Source organism: Typopeltis vanoorti, chromosome 15, assembly GCF_054136105.1.
Source record: "Typopeltis vanoorti isolate ZY-2024b chromosome 15, IOZ_Tvanoo_1.0, whole genome shotgun sequence".
Lineage (NCBI taxonomy): Eukaryota > Metazoa > Arthropoda > Arachnida > Uropygi > Thelyphonidae > Typopeltis > Typopeltis vanoorti.
The window spans coordinates 50,011,480-50,025,461 of record NC_143563.1 but is presented as its reverse complement, the minus strand read 5'-3'; the positions used below and the strand labels follow the sequence as shown (position 1 = coordinate 50,025,461).

The 13,982-nt window shown below is 34.6% G+C and overlaps 1 protein-coding gene across 1 annotated transcript in view; it reads left to right on the top strand.

Moving 5' to 3' along the window:
* Positions 1 to 11,012, top strand: part of LOC150098754 (ovochymase-2-like) — a 115,376-nt gene extending 104,364 nt beyond the window's left edge. Inside the window, exon 12 of the mRNA XM_090405743.1 lies at positions 10,815 to 11,012. Coding sequence (XP_090261869.1) covers positions 10,815 to 11,012 — 198 coding nt within the window. The remainder of the gene's footprint in view (positions 1 to 10,814) is intronic.
* The last annotated feature ends 2,970 nt before the right edge of the window (positions 11,013 to 13,982 follow it).

Genomic DNA, 13,982 nt, shown 5'->3' with positions numbered 1-13,982 from the left:
CGATGTTTAGAGTATGGAATGTTTGGAATTTCTGTGGGTGGAGGACATCGATCATTGACATCACTTTGTGTCTTTGGTTTCAGTGTTGAATTGTGGGTACTGGTCAGACAATGGAATTCTGGGATATGTCAGTATTTGTCAATGATGTGAGATGAGTTTTTATTTCGCTTGTGGCATTATGGGTACTGATTAGAGATTGGACTTCTGTGAGGATATTTGCTCAAGCGATGGGGGTCTTTGGATCGATTGTGGAACTATGAAAAAACATTTGTCAGTATACCAGTAGACATTTTTTAAAATAATCAACTACTGGATATCAGTGGTGTTTTCCCCATCATCCCTCAAACACACACACACACACACACACACACACACACACACACACACAGTATTTTTTTCTTTCAGGTTTACAACATTTTCTAAAATAATTCACTACTAGAATCTCAGTTTTACTGCATTTTTTTCTTTCACATTTTTATTGTAAAGAGGTAGTAGGTAGACATTTCTAAAAATATTAACTACTGGAATCTCAGTTTTGCTACTTCTATGTTATATTTAAGATCTTAAAAACTTCATTACTTTTCTAATTAAATTTTACCTTTATTACAAACTCTAAGCAGAATAAATACACTTAAATATGGAGAACACATTAATGACACCAAAATTTGTTCATTTAAGTTTCAAATACACATTTATTTCACAGAATTATCATTCACAAGTATATTCACAATTAAAACTAGGACATGTAATTCCCTAGAAATATTTCACAAGATTTATCTCTCTTGCTATTTTCCTGAAGAAACAAAAATTCCTAAGGATTTTGGGATCGCTCATTTTTTTCCCTTTAGAGAATACACAAAACAATACAGTACACCACAATACACACAACATTATCTGCAGTGTGAATGAAAGAATTGCAGTAAATAATCTGAAAATGCACTCAATTATTGTTTCTTATGTTCCCAAGTAACATAATAGAGTTGAAGTGGAAAACGACTCTGAAATTTTTAAGCAGAATCATTGATACAGATCATAAAACATCACAATACAAGAAAAGTAGAATTAAAAAATATATATCATTACTATGAAATAAATGCCAGGAATGGAGAAAAAAGTGTGGAAAACTGATATCCTGTAATTAGTTATTTTAGAAAAATATGTAAAGCTACCTGTTAACATCGTTTGAGTTATATATGTAAAAATATTAGTGGAAACATAGAGATTATTGGGAACATAGATTTCCACTTACTGATGCATACAAGAAATATTTAAGATTTTTACTCAGTGATTCTGCTTAGAAGTTTAAATGTAATTTCATAATTTTATCCCTTAACAGCAGCCTGTTAAAGAACCAAATAGGAGTAAGGGTAAAAATCAAAATTAATAGGGAAACCTGTTAATGAAAAGACGATATTGGTTGTCCATGTTACACACCCTCCAGTAAACAGTCCATATACACAAAACTAGTACTGATATTTCAATTAGAATGTTGGTAATATTAGAATCACAAAATGATCGCCATTAACATCAAAAGGGAGGATACGAGTTATGATTAAATACTGTTAACTTTACACTCACATAAAACTGACACTATAGGCTAAAGTTTTAAATGTTTGGAACTTTGTAACATAGAAATTAACAAAGAATACTACAGAGTTAATAATCATTGAAATAAGAATAAATATTTATTTATTTGTGTTGAAAAAAATACGTACTATAATAAATGAGTTAAACAATATATCACTACTGGAAAATTAATGCCAGGAACTGGAAAAAAAAACATAATGCCACATGCTAAAAAACAAACCAAAAAAAAGCATGTCACTTCTCAGAATTCCATACTCTAACCATCAGCAAGTATTCAACACACACACACACAAAGTCATACATACCCACGACAATAATGTCCTGTTTTCCACTTCTCGAGGATGTCATTTTGGACTGACACCTCTAAGGAGCAATAATTGACTGCATTTTCAGTTCATTTAATGCAATTCATTCTTTCAGACCGCAGATCGTCTTGAGTGTGTTCTGATGTACTGTATTGTTTTGTGTATCCCACAAAGTAAAAAAAAATGTGCAAACACAGAACGTTGGAATTTTTCTTTATTCAGGAAAATGGCAAGAGAAACAAATGTAGTGAAATATATCTAGGTAATTACAGGTTCTAATTTTCATTGTGAATATATTTGTAAATAATATTTCAGTGAAATAAATATAGGTTTGTAAACATAACTGAACAGATTTTGGTGTCGTTAATGTGTTCTCCATATTTAAGAATATTTATTCTGCTTAGAATTTGTAATAAAGGTAACATTTAATTAGAAACGTAGTGAACTTATCAAGGTCTTAAACATGACATAGAAGCATTAAAACTGAGATTGTAGTAGTTAATTATTTTACAAAATGTCTAACTACAACCTATTGACAAGAAAAATGTAAAATAAAAAAAAAGTAGTCTTTAATTTTAAAGTGAGATTCCAGTAGTTTAATTATTTTGGAAAATGAGAAAACATGAAAGAAACAACTATTTTGTGTGGGTGGTTGGGTGGGTGGGTGAGAACATCAGTTTAATCCAGTAGTTGATTATTTTAGAAAATGTCTACTGATATACTAACAAATATTTTTTTTGTTCAACAATCGAGCCAAAGACCCCATCACTTGAGCAAATATCCTCACAGAAGTCCAATCTCTAATCATTACCAATAATGCCACAAGCGAACAAAAAAAAAAAACTCATCTCACATCCCTGACAAATACCGACATATCCCAGAATTCCATGCTCTGACCAGTACCGACCAAAATTCCACACTCAAACCAAAGACACAACGTGATGTCAATGACGGATATCCCCCACAACGTAAATTCCAAACATTCCATACTCTAAACATCGCCCAACATTCCATACTTACTTGACCTTTACCCGCAATTCCACACTCGAATTAAAGACGCAACGTGATATCACAGGCGCATGTGTCACCCAGGAAGATTCCAAGGATTCCATACTCGATCTTATCTGTAACCATCACCGAGAATTCCATATGTGAACAATTATCCAGAATTGAATACGTGCACCAAAACACACAACATGGTGTCACAGACAGGTGTGACCCCTAAGGAAATTCTAAGGATTCTATTACCTTGATTACCTTGATGGTCCTGTGATTTCAGTCAAGTTTTCTCCATGACTGCTGGTCGTAAAGAGTCCAACTATTCCTGTCTTGGGCCTTTTTTCTCCATTTTCTTCCAACTTTCTGAATTATTGGGTCTTCCCACTTTAAGGCTGGTCTTTCAGGTTTCCTTTTGGTATCTCTGACTGTCCATCTGTTGTCTCTCATTCTGGCGAGATGTCCTGCCCATCTTCTTTTGTTGTTGTAGATAGTTTTTATTATATCTGTGATCCAGACTTCTTCCTGATTTCTGTGTGTCTTACGTGGTCTATTTTGTTTATATTGCACATTCTTCTTTCTATTGCACGTTGAGTTGTTATTAAGCTTTGTTCTTCTTTTAAAGTTGTGTACCATGTTTCACTGCCATACGTTAATGCTGGTAAATTGTGACTATTCAAAAGATGGGCTCTTATTTCTAGGTAATTATTGATTTCATTTTGTTGGTGTCATTAATGCTATTTATGTCATTAATGCCAAGCAGCTCTTTTTCTCCTTGCTATTTCATTTGATATATCATTATTCATTTTTATGGACTTGCCGAAGTAGGTATAATTTTCAGCATTTTCAATGGTGTGAGATTCTAGAGTGGTTGTATGATGTTTACAGTATTTGTTTTTCATCCATTTGGCAGTTTTGGCTTATGTAAGTTAGCATTGATTCTAAACGTTTGGTTGAGTGAGATATTAATACCACACCATCGGAAAATAATAGGATATTTAACATTTCACCGTCAATGTTTGTTCCATCTTTCATGTCAATTTTTCGAATGATGCTGTCCAAAGTAGATGTGAAGAGACTAGGTGATAAGACACCACCCTGATGTACTCCGCTACTTAAGCTAATTTTAATCGGGTGATTGAAAAGGGTGATATTTTTTATGCTTTCTTTGTAGATATCTTTTATGAGTTGAATGTATGCTTTTTCTACGCCTTGTTCTGTTAAAGCTTGGAATACTGCGTTACGTTTAACAGTGTGAAATGCCTTTTTAAAATCCATAAAAAGAAGGACAAAGTGGGATCTGGTATTCTCTGCATCTTTCTGTTAGCTGAGTAGTAGTTTGAATGTGGTCCATTGTTGAAAAGCCTTTTTTGAAACTAACCTGTTTTTGCAGCTGTTTTCGTAGTTGGAAGTTTGTATTCGTTTTAGGATGATTCTGGCGAATATTTTATATGTGTGTGCTAATAGACAGATGGGTCTGTAGCTATTGATGTCTTCTTTATTACCTTTTTTATGCAGAATTATGATCTTTGATGTTTTCCATTCAGTAGGTACTTTCCTTAATTCTGTATATATCGGGTAAACCTTTCTGCTAGAGTTTTCAAGAGTATTTGTCCATCCATTTTTAATTCATCAGATTTTATACCGTCAATTCCTCTTGATCGGTCATTTTTCATATGGTGGATAGCCATGTTTACTTCATCAGGTAGGACAGATGGTATTTCCAAATTTTCGACTGGTACTGGAGCTGTGATTACTTGTTTAGATGAGTAAAGGTTCTCATAAAACGATTTTACTATTTTTTCCATTTCACCTCTGTTTGTGTGTTTCCTTGATTGTCTATGAAGGCTGACAGTAGTGGTTGCTTTAGATTTATTTCTTTTTCTACATTTGTTGGGCTATTGCGGAGCCTAGCTGCTTCTGCAAATTTGGTAGTTCTATATATGTTATAGTCGTCTTTAATATTCTGACTCAGTCGTTTACAAATAATTTTATATTCTAGACTGTCTTTTCCTGTATCTTTCAATATTCTTCTTTATTTCAGTAGTTCTATTGTTGTTTCTGATAGGCGTTCCCTGGTCTTAGGAGGAAGTTCATGAGAGGTTCTTTCTTTGCAGTTCATTAATTGATTGTTAAAGTTTGTTAAATATTCGTCGATTTCATTTTTTAATTTCCAATCGATTTCTTCCACATTTTTCTAAATTCTTCTGGGTTTATCTGTTTTGGGATAAACCCGGTTCGACTGTGCGATCTTCATATCTTTTATGTATTTTGAGGTTGGCTCTTATTGGACGGTGGTCTGAATGAATGTCGCAGTAGGGTTTCCCAATGACTTCTACATTTTATATTATTATTTTACAATCTGTTAGAATGAAATCAATTTCGTTTCTTTTCTCTCCATTTGGAGATTGCCAAGTCCATCTTTTTCCAGTTCCTTCTTCGTAAAGAAACTATTCGTAATGTACAGTCTTTCTTTGCCAGCAAGGATTCTATATTCAATCTTTTCTATAACCATCACCCAGAATTTACGGAAAAAAAACCTTTACCCACAATTCCACACTCGGACCAAAGACACAACGTGACGTCAATAACGGATGTGTCACACTGGGAATTCTCAAGGATTCCATACACTATCTTATCTCTAATCATCACTCACAATTCCATAGCGAACAATTATCCAGAATGCCATACGTGAACAAAAACACACAACGTGACGTAAATGAGAGATATGTCTCCCCAGCGAAATTCCGAACATTCCATACTCATAATTTCACTCATCAAATGACACACAATGGCGTCACTTAACGTATCAGCCAATGACGTAGCGAATGCTTATCTTATCTTGATCTTGATCTGGTTCATAGTGACCCCCATGTTACTTAGGCCGAATCGCCCAGTGCTGTCAACCTCAGGATTAGTCTTACTGTAAGAATAGAAAGGGATTACATTACCAAAATCTAGTGGAAAGATTTCCTAGAAGATTGAAGGCGGCTATAGAAGCTGAGGGATGGGTTAAGAGTTCAGATGAGCAGGTATTCAGATATATTTGATCTTTAGGGCACATAACTGGTGAAGTTGGTGTAATTATGTGTTCAAAGCAATCTCCAGTGGAATAGTCAAAGTGTTACATCGTGGTGACTGGGTTTTCTTATTACCTACATCAGGGTTTCCAAAAGCACTGCCATCAGGCCGCATGTAGCCTGCAGTGCATTTTGTGCTGCCCTCCAGTGGGTTTTGATTTTCACGAGAGAAAAAATAAAATAACAATTTGAATCGAATGCGTATTAAATATTTTAAGTCTATCACTAATTGATAATCTCGATATTGGTAATATTATTTGGTGTTTTTACATCACTATATATCCACATGTGTTTCAAATATTACATGTGTCAAAGAAGCGCTTTTCACTGTTTTGTTTTAACGCACATTCTCTGGGTGCTCACAGGGAACGTGAGCGAACCATTACTGCGCAATTAGTGTTGTTTGTTTGTTCAGTTTTCGAGGTTGCGTCGCTGATATTTTTTTTCTAATGTGGCCCTCGAATTACCTAGGTTTGGATAGGTCTGACCTATATCACCTGGTATGGGAAATGTTTAATGCATTTCAAGTGATAAATTTTGCTATCGAATATGTTTCTTAGAAAAATATGACTTGTTTGTAACTTAACACATCAAATCTCATTAAAGGATTTTGTGTTTGTTTATTTTTACTGACTTTCTACATAATAGCAAAAAAATGCTAACTATTTGAGTATTTGCTAAAGATTTAATTCAATGCATTAAGCAACATAATAGTTTTCTACACGCCCAGTTCACACCTACAAATATTGTAAGCATCAATTCTCAATACTTGTAGATATGCGAATTTCTGAAGTTGCTTTTCAAGTAAAATATTTCTTTAAAAAAATGATATTGAAAAATCGATATATATATGGAAAAAAGACGATAAATGAGATTTTTATGGCTTAAATTCTTCCCATTCAAGTGTTACAGTAAACATTAGGCTTTAAACCTTTGTTAGTTTGCTCACTGCCGTTAGTATGTCCTTTTTTAAATCATTTCTTAGATTTTGTCATTTTTTAAATCATGTCCTTTTTTAAATCATTTCTTAGATTTTGTCATTTTTTAAATCATGTCCTTTTTTAAATCATTTCTTAGATTTTGTCATTTTTTAAATCATGTCCTTTTTTAAATCATTTCTTAGATTTTGTCATTTTTTAAATCATGTCCTTTTTTAAATCATTTTTTAGAAGGTGCCGTATACTTGACAACGCTACGCAGCATATCTAGGGCTTTTTCGAACTCTAAATCGTACCGTGCCGCCATCTTAATATTACTTAACGTTTTGTGAGTTATTGCTTTCCTATTGAACTGCTACATTTTCTGAGATACAAGTTTAAGTAAGCGTACTTGCAGTTTTTCTGCTTGTTCCTAGAAGTGATGCTTCCATTGAATACGATTCAGAGAGTTGTTTTCTTGTGTCCTTTATACCTTTCAGTGGCAGCAGTTGTAAGGGGAGGGGTGTTAGCCGTTGGTGTAGCAGCTAATCCTGTTATGGCCGTTTTGAGATAGCTGAACAATCGATAGTCTGACCACAGCACTATTCAGTTCAAAAAGATGAAATAAAATTTCAGTCATACGCACTAAGAACTATAAAACTATAGAGTATATTATTCACTGTACCAGCTATCAGTCAATACTAAATACATTCAGTTTTTCTGTTCGATACCGCACTAAATCAAGCACTAAATGAAAATAAAGCAGGAGCGATTTCATGCACGTACGTTCGCCTCCGAGCTGTGCGATTCTCTCTTTGTGTGTGTGTGTGTGTGTGTGTGTGTGTGTGTGTGTGTGTGTGTGTGTGTGTGTGTGTGTGTGTGTGTGTGTGTGTGTGTGTGTGTGTGTGTCAGATTTAAAGTAACCAGTGTATTTTCGGGATCACCGTGTTGTTTAATCTGTTAATTTATAAATAATATTTGAAAGCGCCTGACAGGAGATCTTCAGTTGTTTTCAGATGCACAGATAAGCAGGGTAGTCAGAGATGCTACTGATATTAGGCATTTCCAAGGCGATTTGAATAGGCGTGAAACGAGAAAAACGATAATGGTTATCAATTCAATGTTAGAAAGTGTAAATTATGCCCTTTGACGTGACGTGATATCAAACAGCATTTTATATTGATGGGATTTTGCTTGGAATATCTGACGAGACTAGTAATCTTGGACATACCATGCACTGGAATTTTAACTTTGAATGTCATATTGTAATATTTTCAAATACAACTCAGAGGATAATTGAAATATTGAAACGAATATTGGCATGTAAGGATATGGAAATCATTTATGTACCTAATTCGACCACACGTGGACTATTTACACAGATTGGGTCTCCTTGATTCCGAAGGAATAAAAATGTGGAAAGGCTGCAAAGAAGAGCTACAACGATGAAATCGGGATTATGAAACGAAGTTTACGAGGATAGATTGAGAGTATATACTATCGAGTATATAAACTGGTAGACAGGAGAAAGAGGGTTGATATGATAGAGGTGCATGAACTTTTGAGAGCGTGTTACAGGATATTAGTTGATGAAAGTTTTCATTATACGATAGAATCTGGATTGAACATTGGTGGAGTCCGTGGAAGTAAAGTTTCTTTGTAGTAAAGAAAGGGGATGAGAATTAAATGTTTTTCTCACAGAACTGTCAGTGAGTGGAACAATTTGCCTTTGAATTATAGTGAGTGTATCTAGCGTGAAGTAGTCTACGAGAGGGTATCACAGCTGTGTGGGCTGTTATGTCCTCCCTCGATGAGTCGTTGACTCTCTGGAGGTCTCTGAAGCCATACAAAACCGCAATAGAGAATACCGACATGTGCCAGTGCAGTATGTATATGAACTGTGCCTTCAAGTGTTGATATATATGAATATGTAGAGCCATGATAAAAACAAATATGTAATTTGTTTTATCTTACTTCTATAAATTCCAAGTATTGTCAGTGCTTGTGTATCATGCAAAAATATCACTAATACCCACTAATATAGCAGTGATTATTTTTATTATTATTATCACTACTTCCATTCCTTATTTAAATGTATTTCATATTTCTCTTCTATATGTTTTTAAAACAGATGCAGACAACTTTCAGTCTATTCTACATACAACACTGAACATTGTGAACCACAATGTATGTAACATCATATACCTGGGCAAAATAACGAATACGATGATCTGTGCCGGTGATGAGAACACAGACAAGTGTTGGGTAAGCACAAAATATTTAATTCAAAATTATACATATTGATATTTTCAGTAAATACCTGCATAATATTTAAACATGTATACAGTTTTTATGCTGCCATCGCGAAGTAAATAAATTTGGATTTTTATATACCTCACTTTATACTTCTTATCCACCACTGACGACTTTTTGCAAACGTAAAATACTTCACTCGTTTGAATCCAACGAACACCACCGAAGAGTTGGGAATAGAGATAAATTCCAATGTAGCATAAGTACTTTGGATGTGCAAAGTGGATGAGATTGATCACGTTTTGAGGGAGCTTTCTAAGAAAGCGGCAGGGCGACTGACCTGTTAATTATTATTATTATTATTATTATTATTATTATTATTATTATTATTATTATTATTATTATTTTAACGAAAGCCTTGGAAACTTGAAAGCTCCCTAAGGAGAAGAAAGAAATTTTTAAAAATTATCTTTTCATAAGAAGAATGCAGGCAGCAAATTAAAAACCAGTTGTTACATAGACTCTGTAGTAGTTACAATTTTCTTGAAACTGGTCAGAGCTCGTATACAGTCTTGGTAAGATGAGGATCATATTTTCTGTAGAGTTAAGCATAGATTTATCAGGAGGCGGTCCAGTTATTTCAGCGTCCGGTTGCTTTTTATAACAATATAATAAGAGCAATTGATGAGCGAAATGCATTGAGTATCTGAATATCGTAAAGGCATCTGACAGGTTGCCTCACTGCTACGTATTTCTTTAGATATTTGGCTTGTACATGGAAAGCCAGATCGGGAAAAAGGGAAGATACCAATGGGTTCCACAAGGTTCTGTCCTGAAACCATTACAGTTGAACCTTTATATCAATGATATTATCATCGGACTGCAGAGAGATATTCAAGTGTTTGCGTGTGATGTGAAGCTAAGAAGAATTACTGTTTAATGCCGATATATTGGATCTTCAGGAAGATCTAAATAAGCTGGAAAGCTGAGGAAACTATGGGGAAAGCAGTTTAATATCGCTAAGTCTTACGTTTTGAAATTTTTGATCCACTAATGGGAGACAATAATACTCTATTTGTAGAACTATACTGAAGGAAGAGGAAGCTATGAGAACTTGGGGTGATGGTGCATGGAATTTTGCAATGAGAAAGCACTATTATAACTACAATCACTTTGGGTAATAAAAGCCATTAGGAGATTTATTTATTTATCTATAAATACAACTCCAAAATCTTGTAAATTAAGAAGAATGATAACGTAAACCTTTTCAAGTCTGAATAGTTTTTTCCTTAACAGTTTTTATCTTAGACTTAAAAACAATTCAAAATAGTGTAGTAAACGAAACATTTCATTGCATTTATATTATGAATTTGTAAATATTATGGTTTTTTTTTCAGTAAAGGAAAAGGAAATTGTTACAATGTTAATTACGCCTTCGATCAGATACGAGAGTTAAGTGACCGGACTAGTCACTCAGGATATGTGACTGTAACAGATCGTATTCTGTGGCAGTCCACGACTATTTATTCATAATTTAACACTTCTATAATAATAACTAATTGATTTGTTATATTATTTCGAAATATTTATATTTTCTACTTCTGCCAACTTATGGTGGAGGGGAACTCTGAATAATATCTAAATTTTGTCATTTCTAAATTTTGACATTTAAATAGGGTCATTTAGGCGGTCCTTTGATATTATATAGAGGAGATAGATTCTATATAGTTGGAGTAACTTCTCGGGTTGTAGAACACTGTGTTCCTCGCAAGCCTCGTTTATTTGCAGCAGTCAATACGAGCCTGAAGTGGATCGCAAATGTAACCCGTTTAGAAGTAGCCAAGGAAAAGATGAGATTTTGCGAAGAAACATAACTTCTAAATCTAAATATCTGATATTGTGTTGATAAAAATAACAAGGCGGTATCGATAATACTATCTGAATAAAGAATTCGTGAATTATGTGTAACCTTCCAATACAACAAAGAAATATGACCGACTGCTTTTGGAACTATATTTTTTATAGTTGATAATCTTTTAAAATTAAAAACCAAAAACAAAAGGAACGGAAATTGTCTAATTAAGTTTTGCTGAACAGCCTATACTAATTCATTGGCCTTTCACACACATCATTTTAATATCCTGTCCTTTGATAATATAAAAATCTAGTATTTATCATGTGCTTAAAAAAAAGCCGAAAACAATTTAACTGACTATAACATCGCCATGCTTTCCATTTAAAAATATACCACTTGATATCTGCTACCACAATAAGAAGCACTGACTTAAAATTAGTCAAATACTGTAGAGTACTGAGTACTTTTAGCAAGGAATATTAACACGCAAATTCTACCTGTTGTAGCTTTGGTTGTGAGGTGAAAGTTATCAATTCCACTACTTTTGTTCAGCAGAAGTATTAAACAGTACACAGCCTTCCGAATTTAAACAGTTCAATTATGCTTTAATAAAATGTAATCAAGTAAACAAAATAAAAAGAAATAAAATGGAAAGCATTGGAAATAGCGAAAAGCTGTTCAAAATATTTCCGAGTAGTTTTTCGAATTTTTCATCGCAGTCAAGAATTTCATGATAAACTATCTAATCAGAAATATCCGGACACCATTTCGTAGCAGTGGATATGGCCATATATACAACATTACCACGTCTCATACAGGTTTTGGGAAGCTCAATTTACATAGAAAAATATTAACAGTGAAAAGCGCAGTGCTGCAAAGCTCACTCACTTTCGATGTGACACTAATGCACTTTGGGGGGTGGGGGGGAAGAACGCAACAGTAAGACGTACGGCATCTTTATTAATTGTGACACGTGATATGCAGATGAATTATGGTTTTAATTTTCTACTTTGCTGCTAGCAAAGAATGCGTACAGACACCTGTTCTTTTAAAATATTTATGAAAACAAAAATAAAATGTTCTGGAAATTTCTGTCCTGCTGCGGCTAAACCGATCAACTGTAAGTAAGTGATGTTATTGTAAAGTGGAAACGCCCAACAGCAACAAGAACACAATCGCAATCTAGTAGGCTACGTATTGTCACAAAGCGGGATCGCCGAATGATGAAGCGCTTGGTGCGAAAAAGTCGTTTGTTCTCCAATGAAACATTCGCTACCGAGTTCTGAAATGATCCTGCAAGTAACACCAGCACCACACCTGTCTCTCTAGGATTGAAGACCATGACGTTCTATGGCTGCATAGCCACACACACACACGACTTTACATCAGTAAGAGAATCGCTAAAGGTTGGATGCTGTTAAGCTCGCCACCATTGGAGTCTGGAGCAGTAGAAACGCGTTCTCTGAAGGGATGATTCACGCCTAACTATTTAGCGGTTCGACAGAATGAGCTTTTTGTTTGACAAATATCAGAAGAATTCAACCTCCCCAAGTGGGTTGTTCCAAATGTGAAATTTGGAAGATGTGGCATCATGGTCTAACCCTTTTTTCATGGTATAAGCAGGGACCCCAAGTTACAGTGACGGGGAAGTTTAACGTCATGTCCTATAGTTACCTTCAGTTCTGTGCTTCGAAGTTTATGGAAATACTTTTGTGGAGACACTTTTATGTATGAATCCAATAAGGCCTCCATCCAGTAAGCATGATTTCTACAGAAATGATTTAATGAAACGTGTTTTAAAGACTTCACTATCCTGCATAGCGCCATGAGCGCAATCCATTCGAATACGAGTGGAATGAACGGACATGCTGAGTGCGAACCAAGCCAGCACAATGAGGGTGACTAGGAAACAAGATCAAGATAAGATAAAAATTCGTGATTGTGTGTGATTGAAATCATTCCATGCTCATGCGTCATGAGTATGGTATAATTGGAATTTTGCTGGGGCACATCTGTCATTGACGTCAGGTTATGTGTTTTTATTCGCGTATGGCATTCTGGGTAGCTGTTCGCCTATAGAACTGTGGGTGATGGTTAGAGATAAGATAGGGTGTGGAATCCTTGCAAATTCCCAGGGTGACGTCTTTGACGTTGTGTCTTTGATTTGAGTGTGGAATTGTGGGTACTGATCAGAGCATGGAATTCTAGGATATGTCGGCATTAGTAAGTGAACTGAGATGAGTTTCTTGTTCGCTTGTAGCATTATTGGTAATGATTACAGATTGGACTTCTGTGAGGATAATTGCTCAAGTGATGGGATCTTTGGCTCGATTGTGGAACTGTGGTAAAATATTCGTCAGGATATCAGCAGACGTTTTCTAAAATAATCAACTACTGAATACCAATGGTGTTCACCATCACCCCTCCAACGAACATTCACTCACCCATCCACCCAACCACCCACCCACCCACCCACCACCCACACACACACACACACACACACACACACACACAGTACTTTGTTTCTTTCATGTTCGCATTTTATAAAAAAATTCTCTACGGGAATCTCAGTTTTACTGCTTTTTTTTTCTTTCAAGTTTTTCTTGTAAATTGGTTGTAGTTACATATTTTTAAAATTATTAACTACTGGAATCTCATATTTCTCTCTTCTATGTCATGTTTAAACCCATAAAAACTTCATTACTTTTCCAATTAAATGTTACCTTCATTACAAATTCTAAGCAGAATAAATAAATAAACTTAAATATGGGGAACACATCAACGACACCAAAATTTGTTCATTTAAGTTTACAAATACACATTTATTTCACTGAAATATTATTTACAAATATATTCACAATTAAAACTAGAATATGTAATTAAAACTAGAAATATTTCACAAGATCTGTCACTCTTGCTATTTTCCTGAAGAAACGAAAATTCCTAAGGATTTTGGGATCGCTCATTTTTTTCCCTTTACAGAATACAC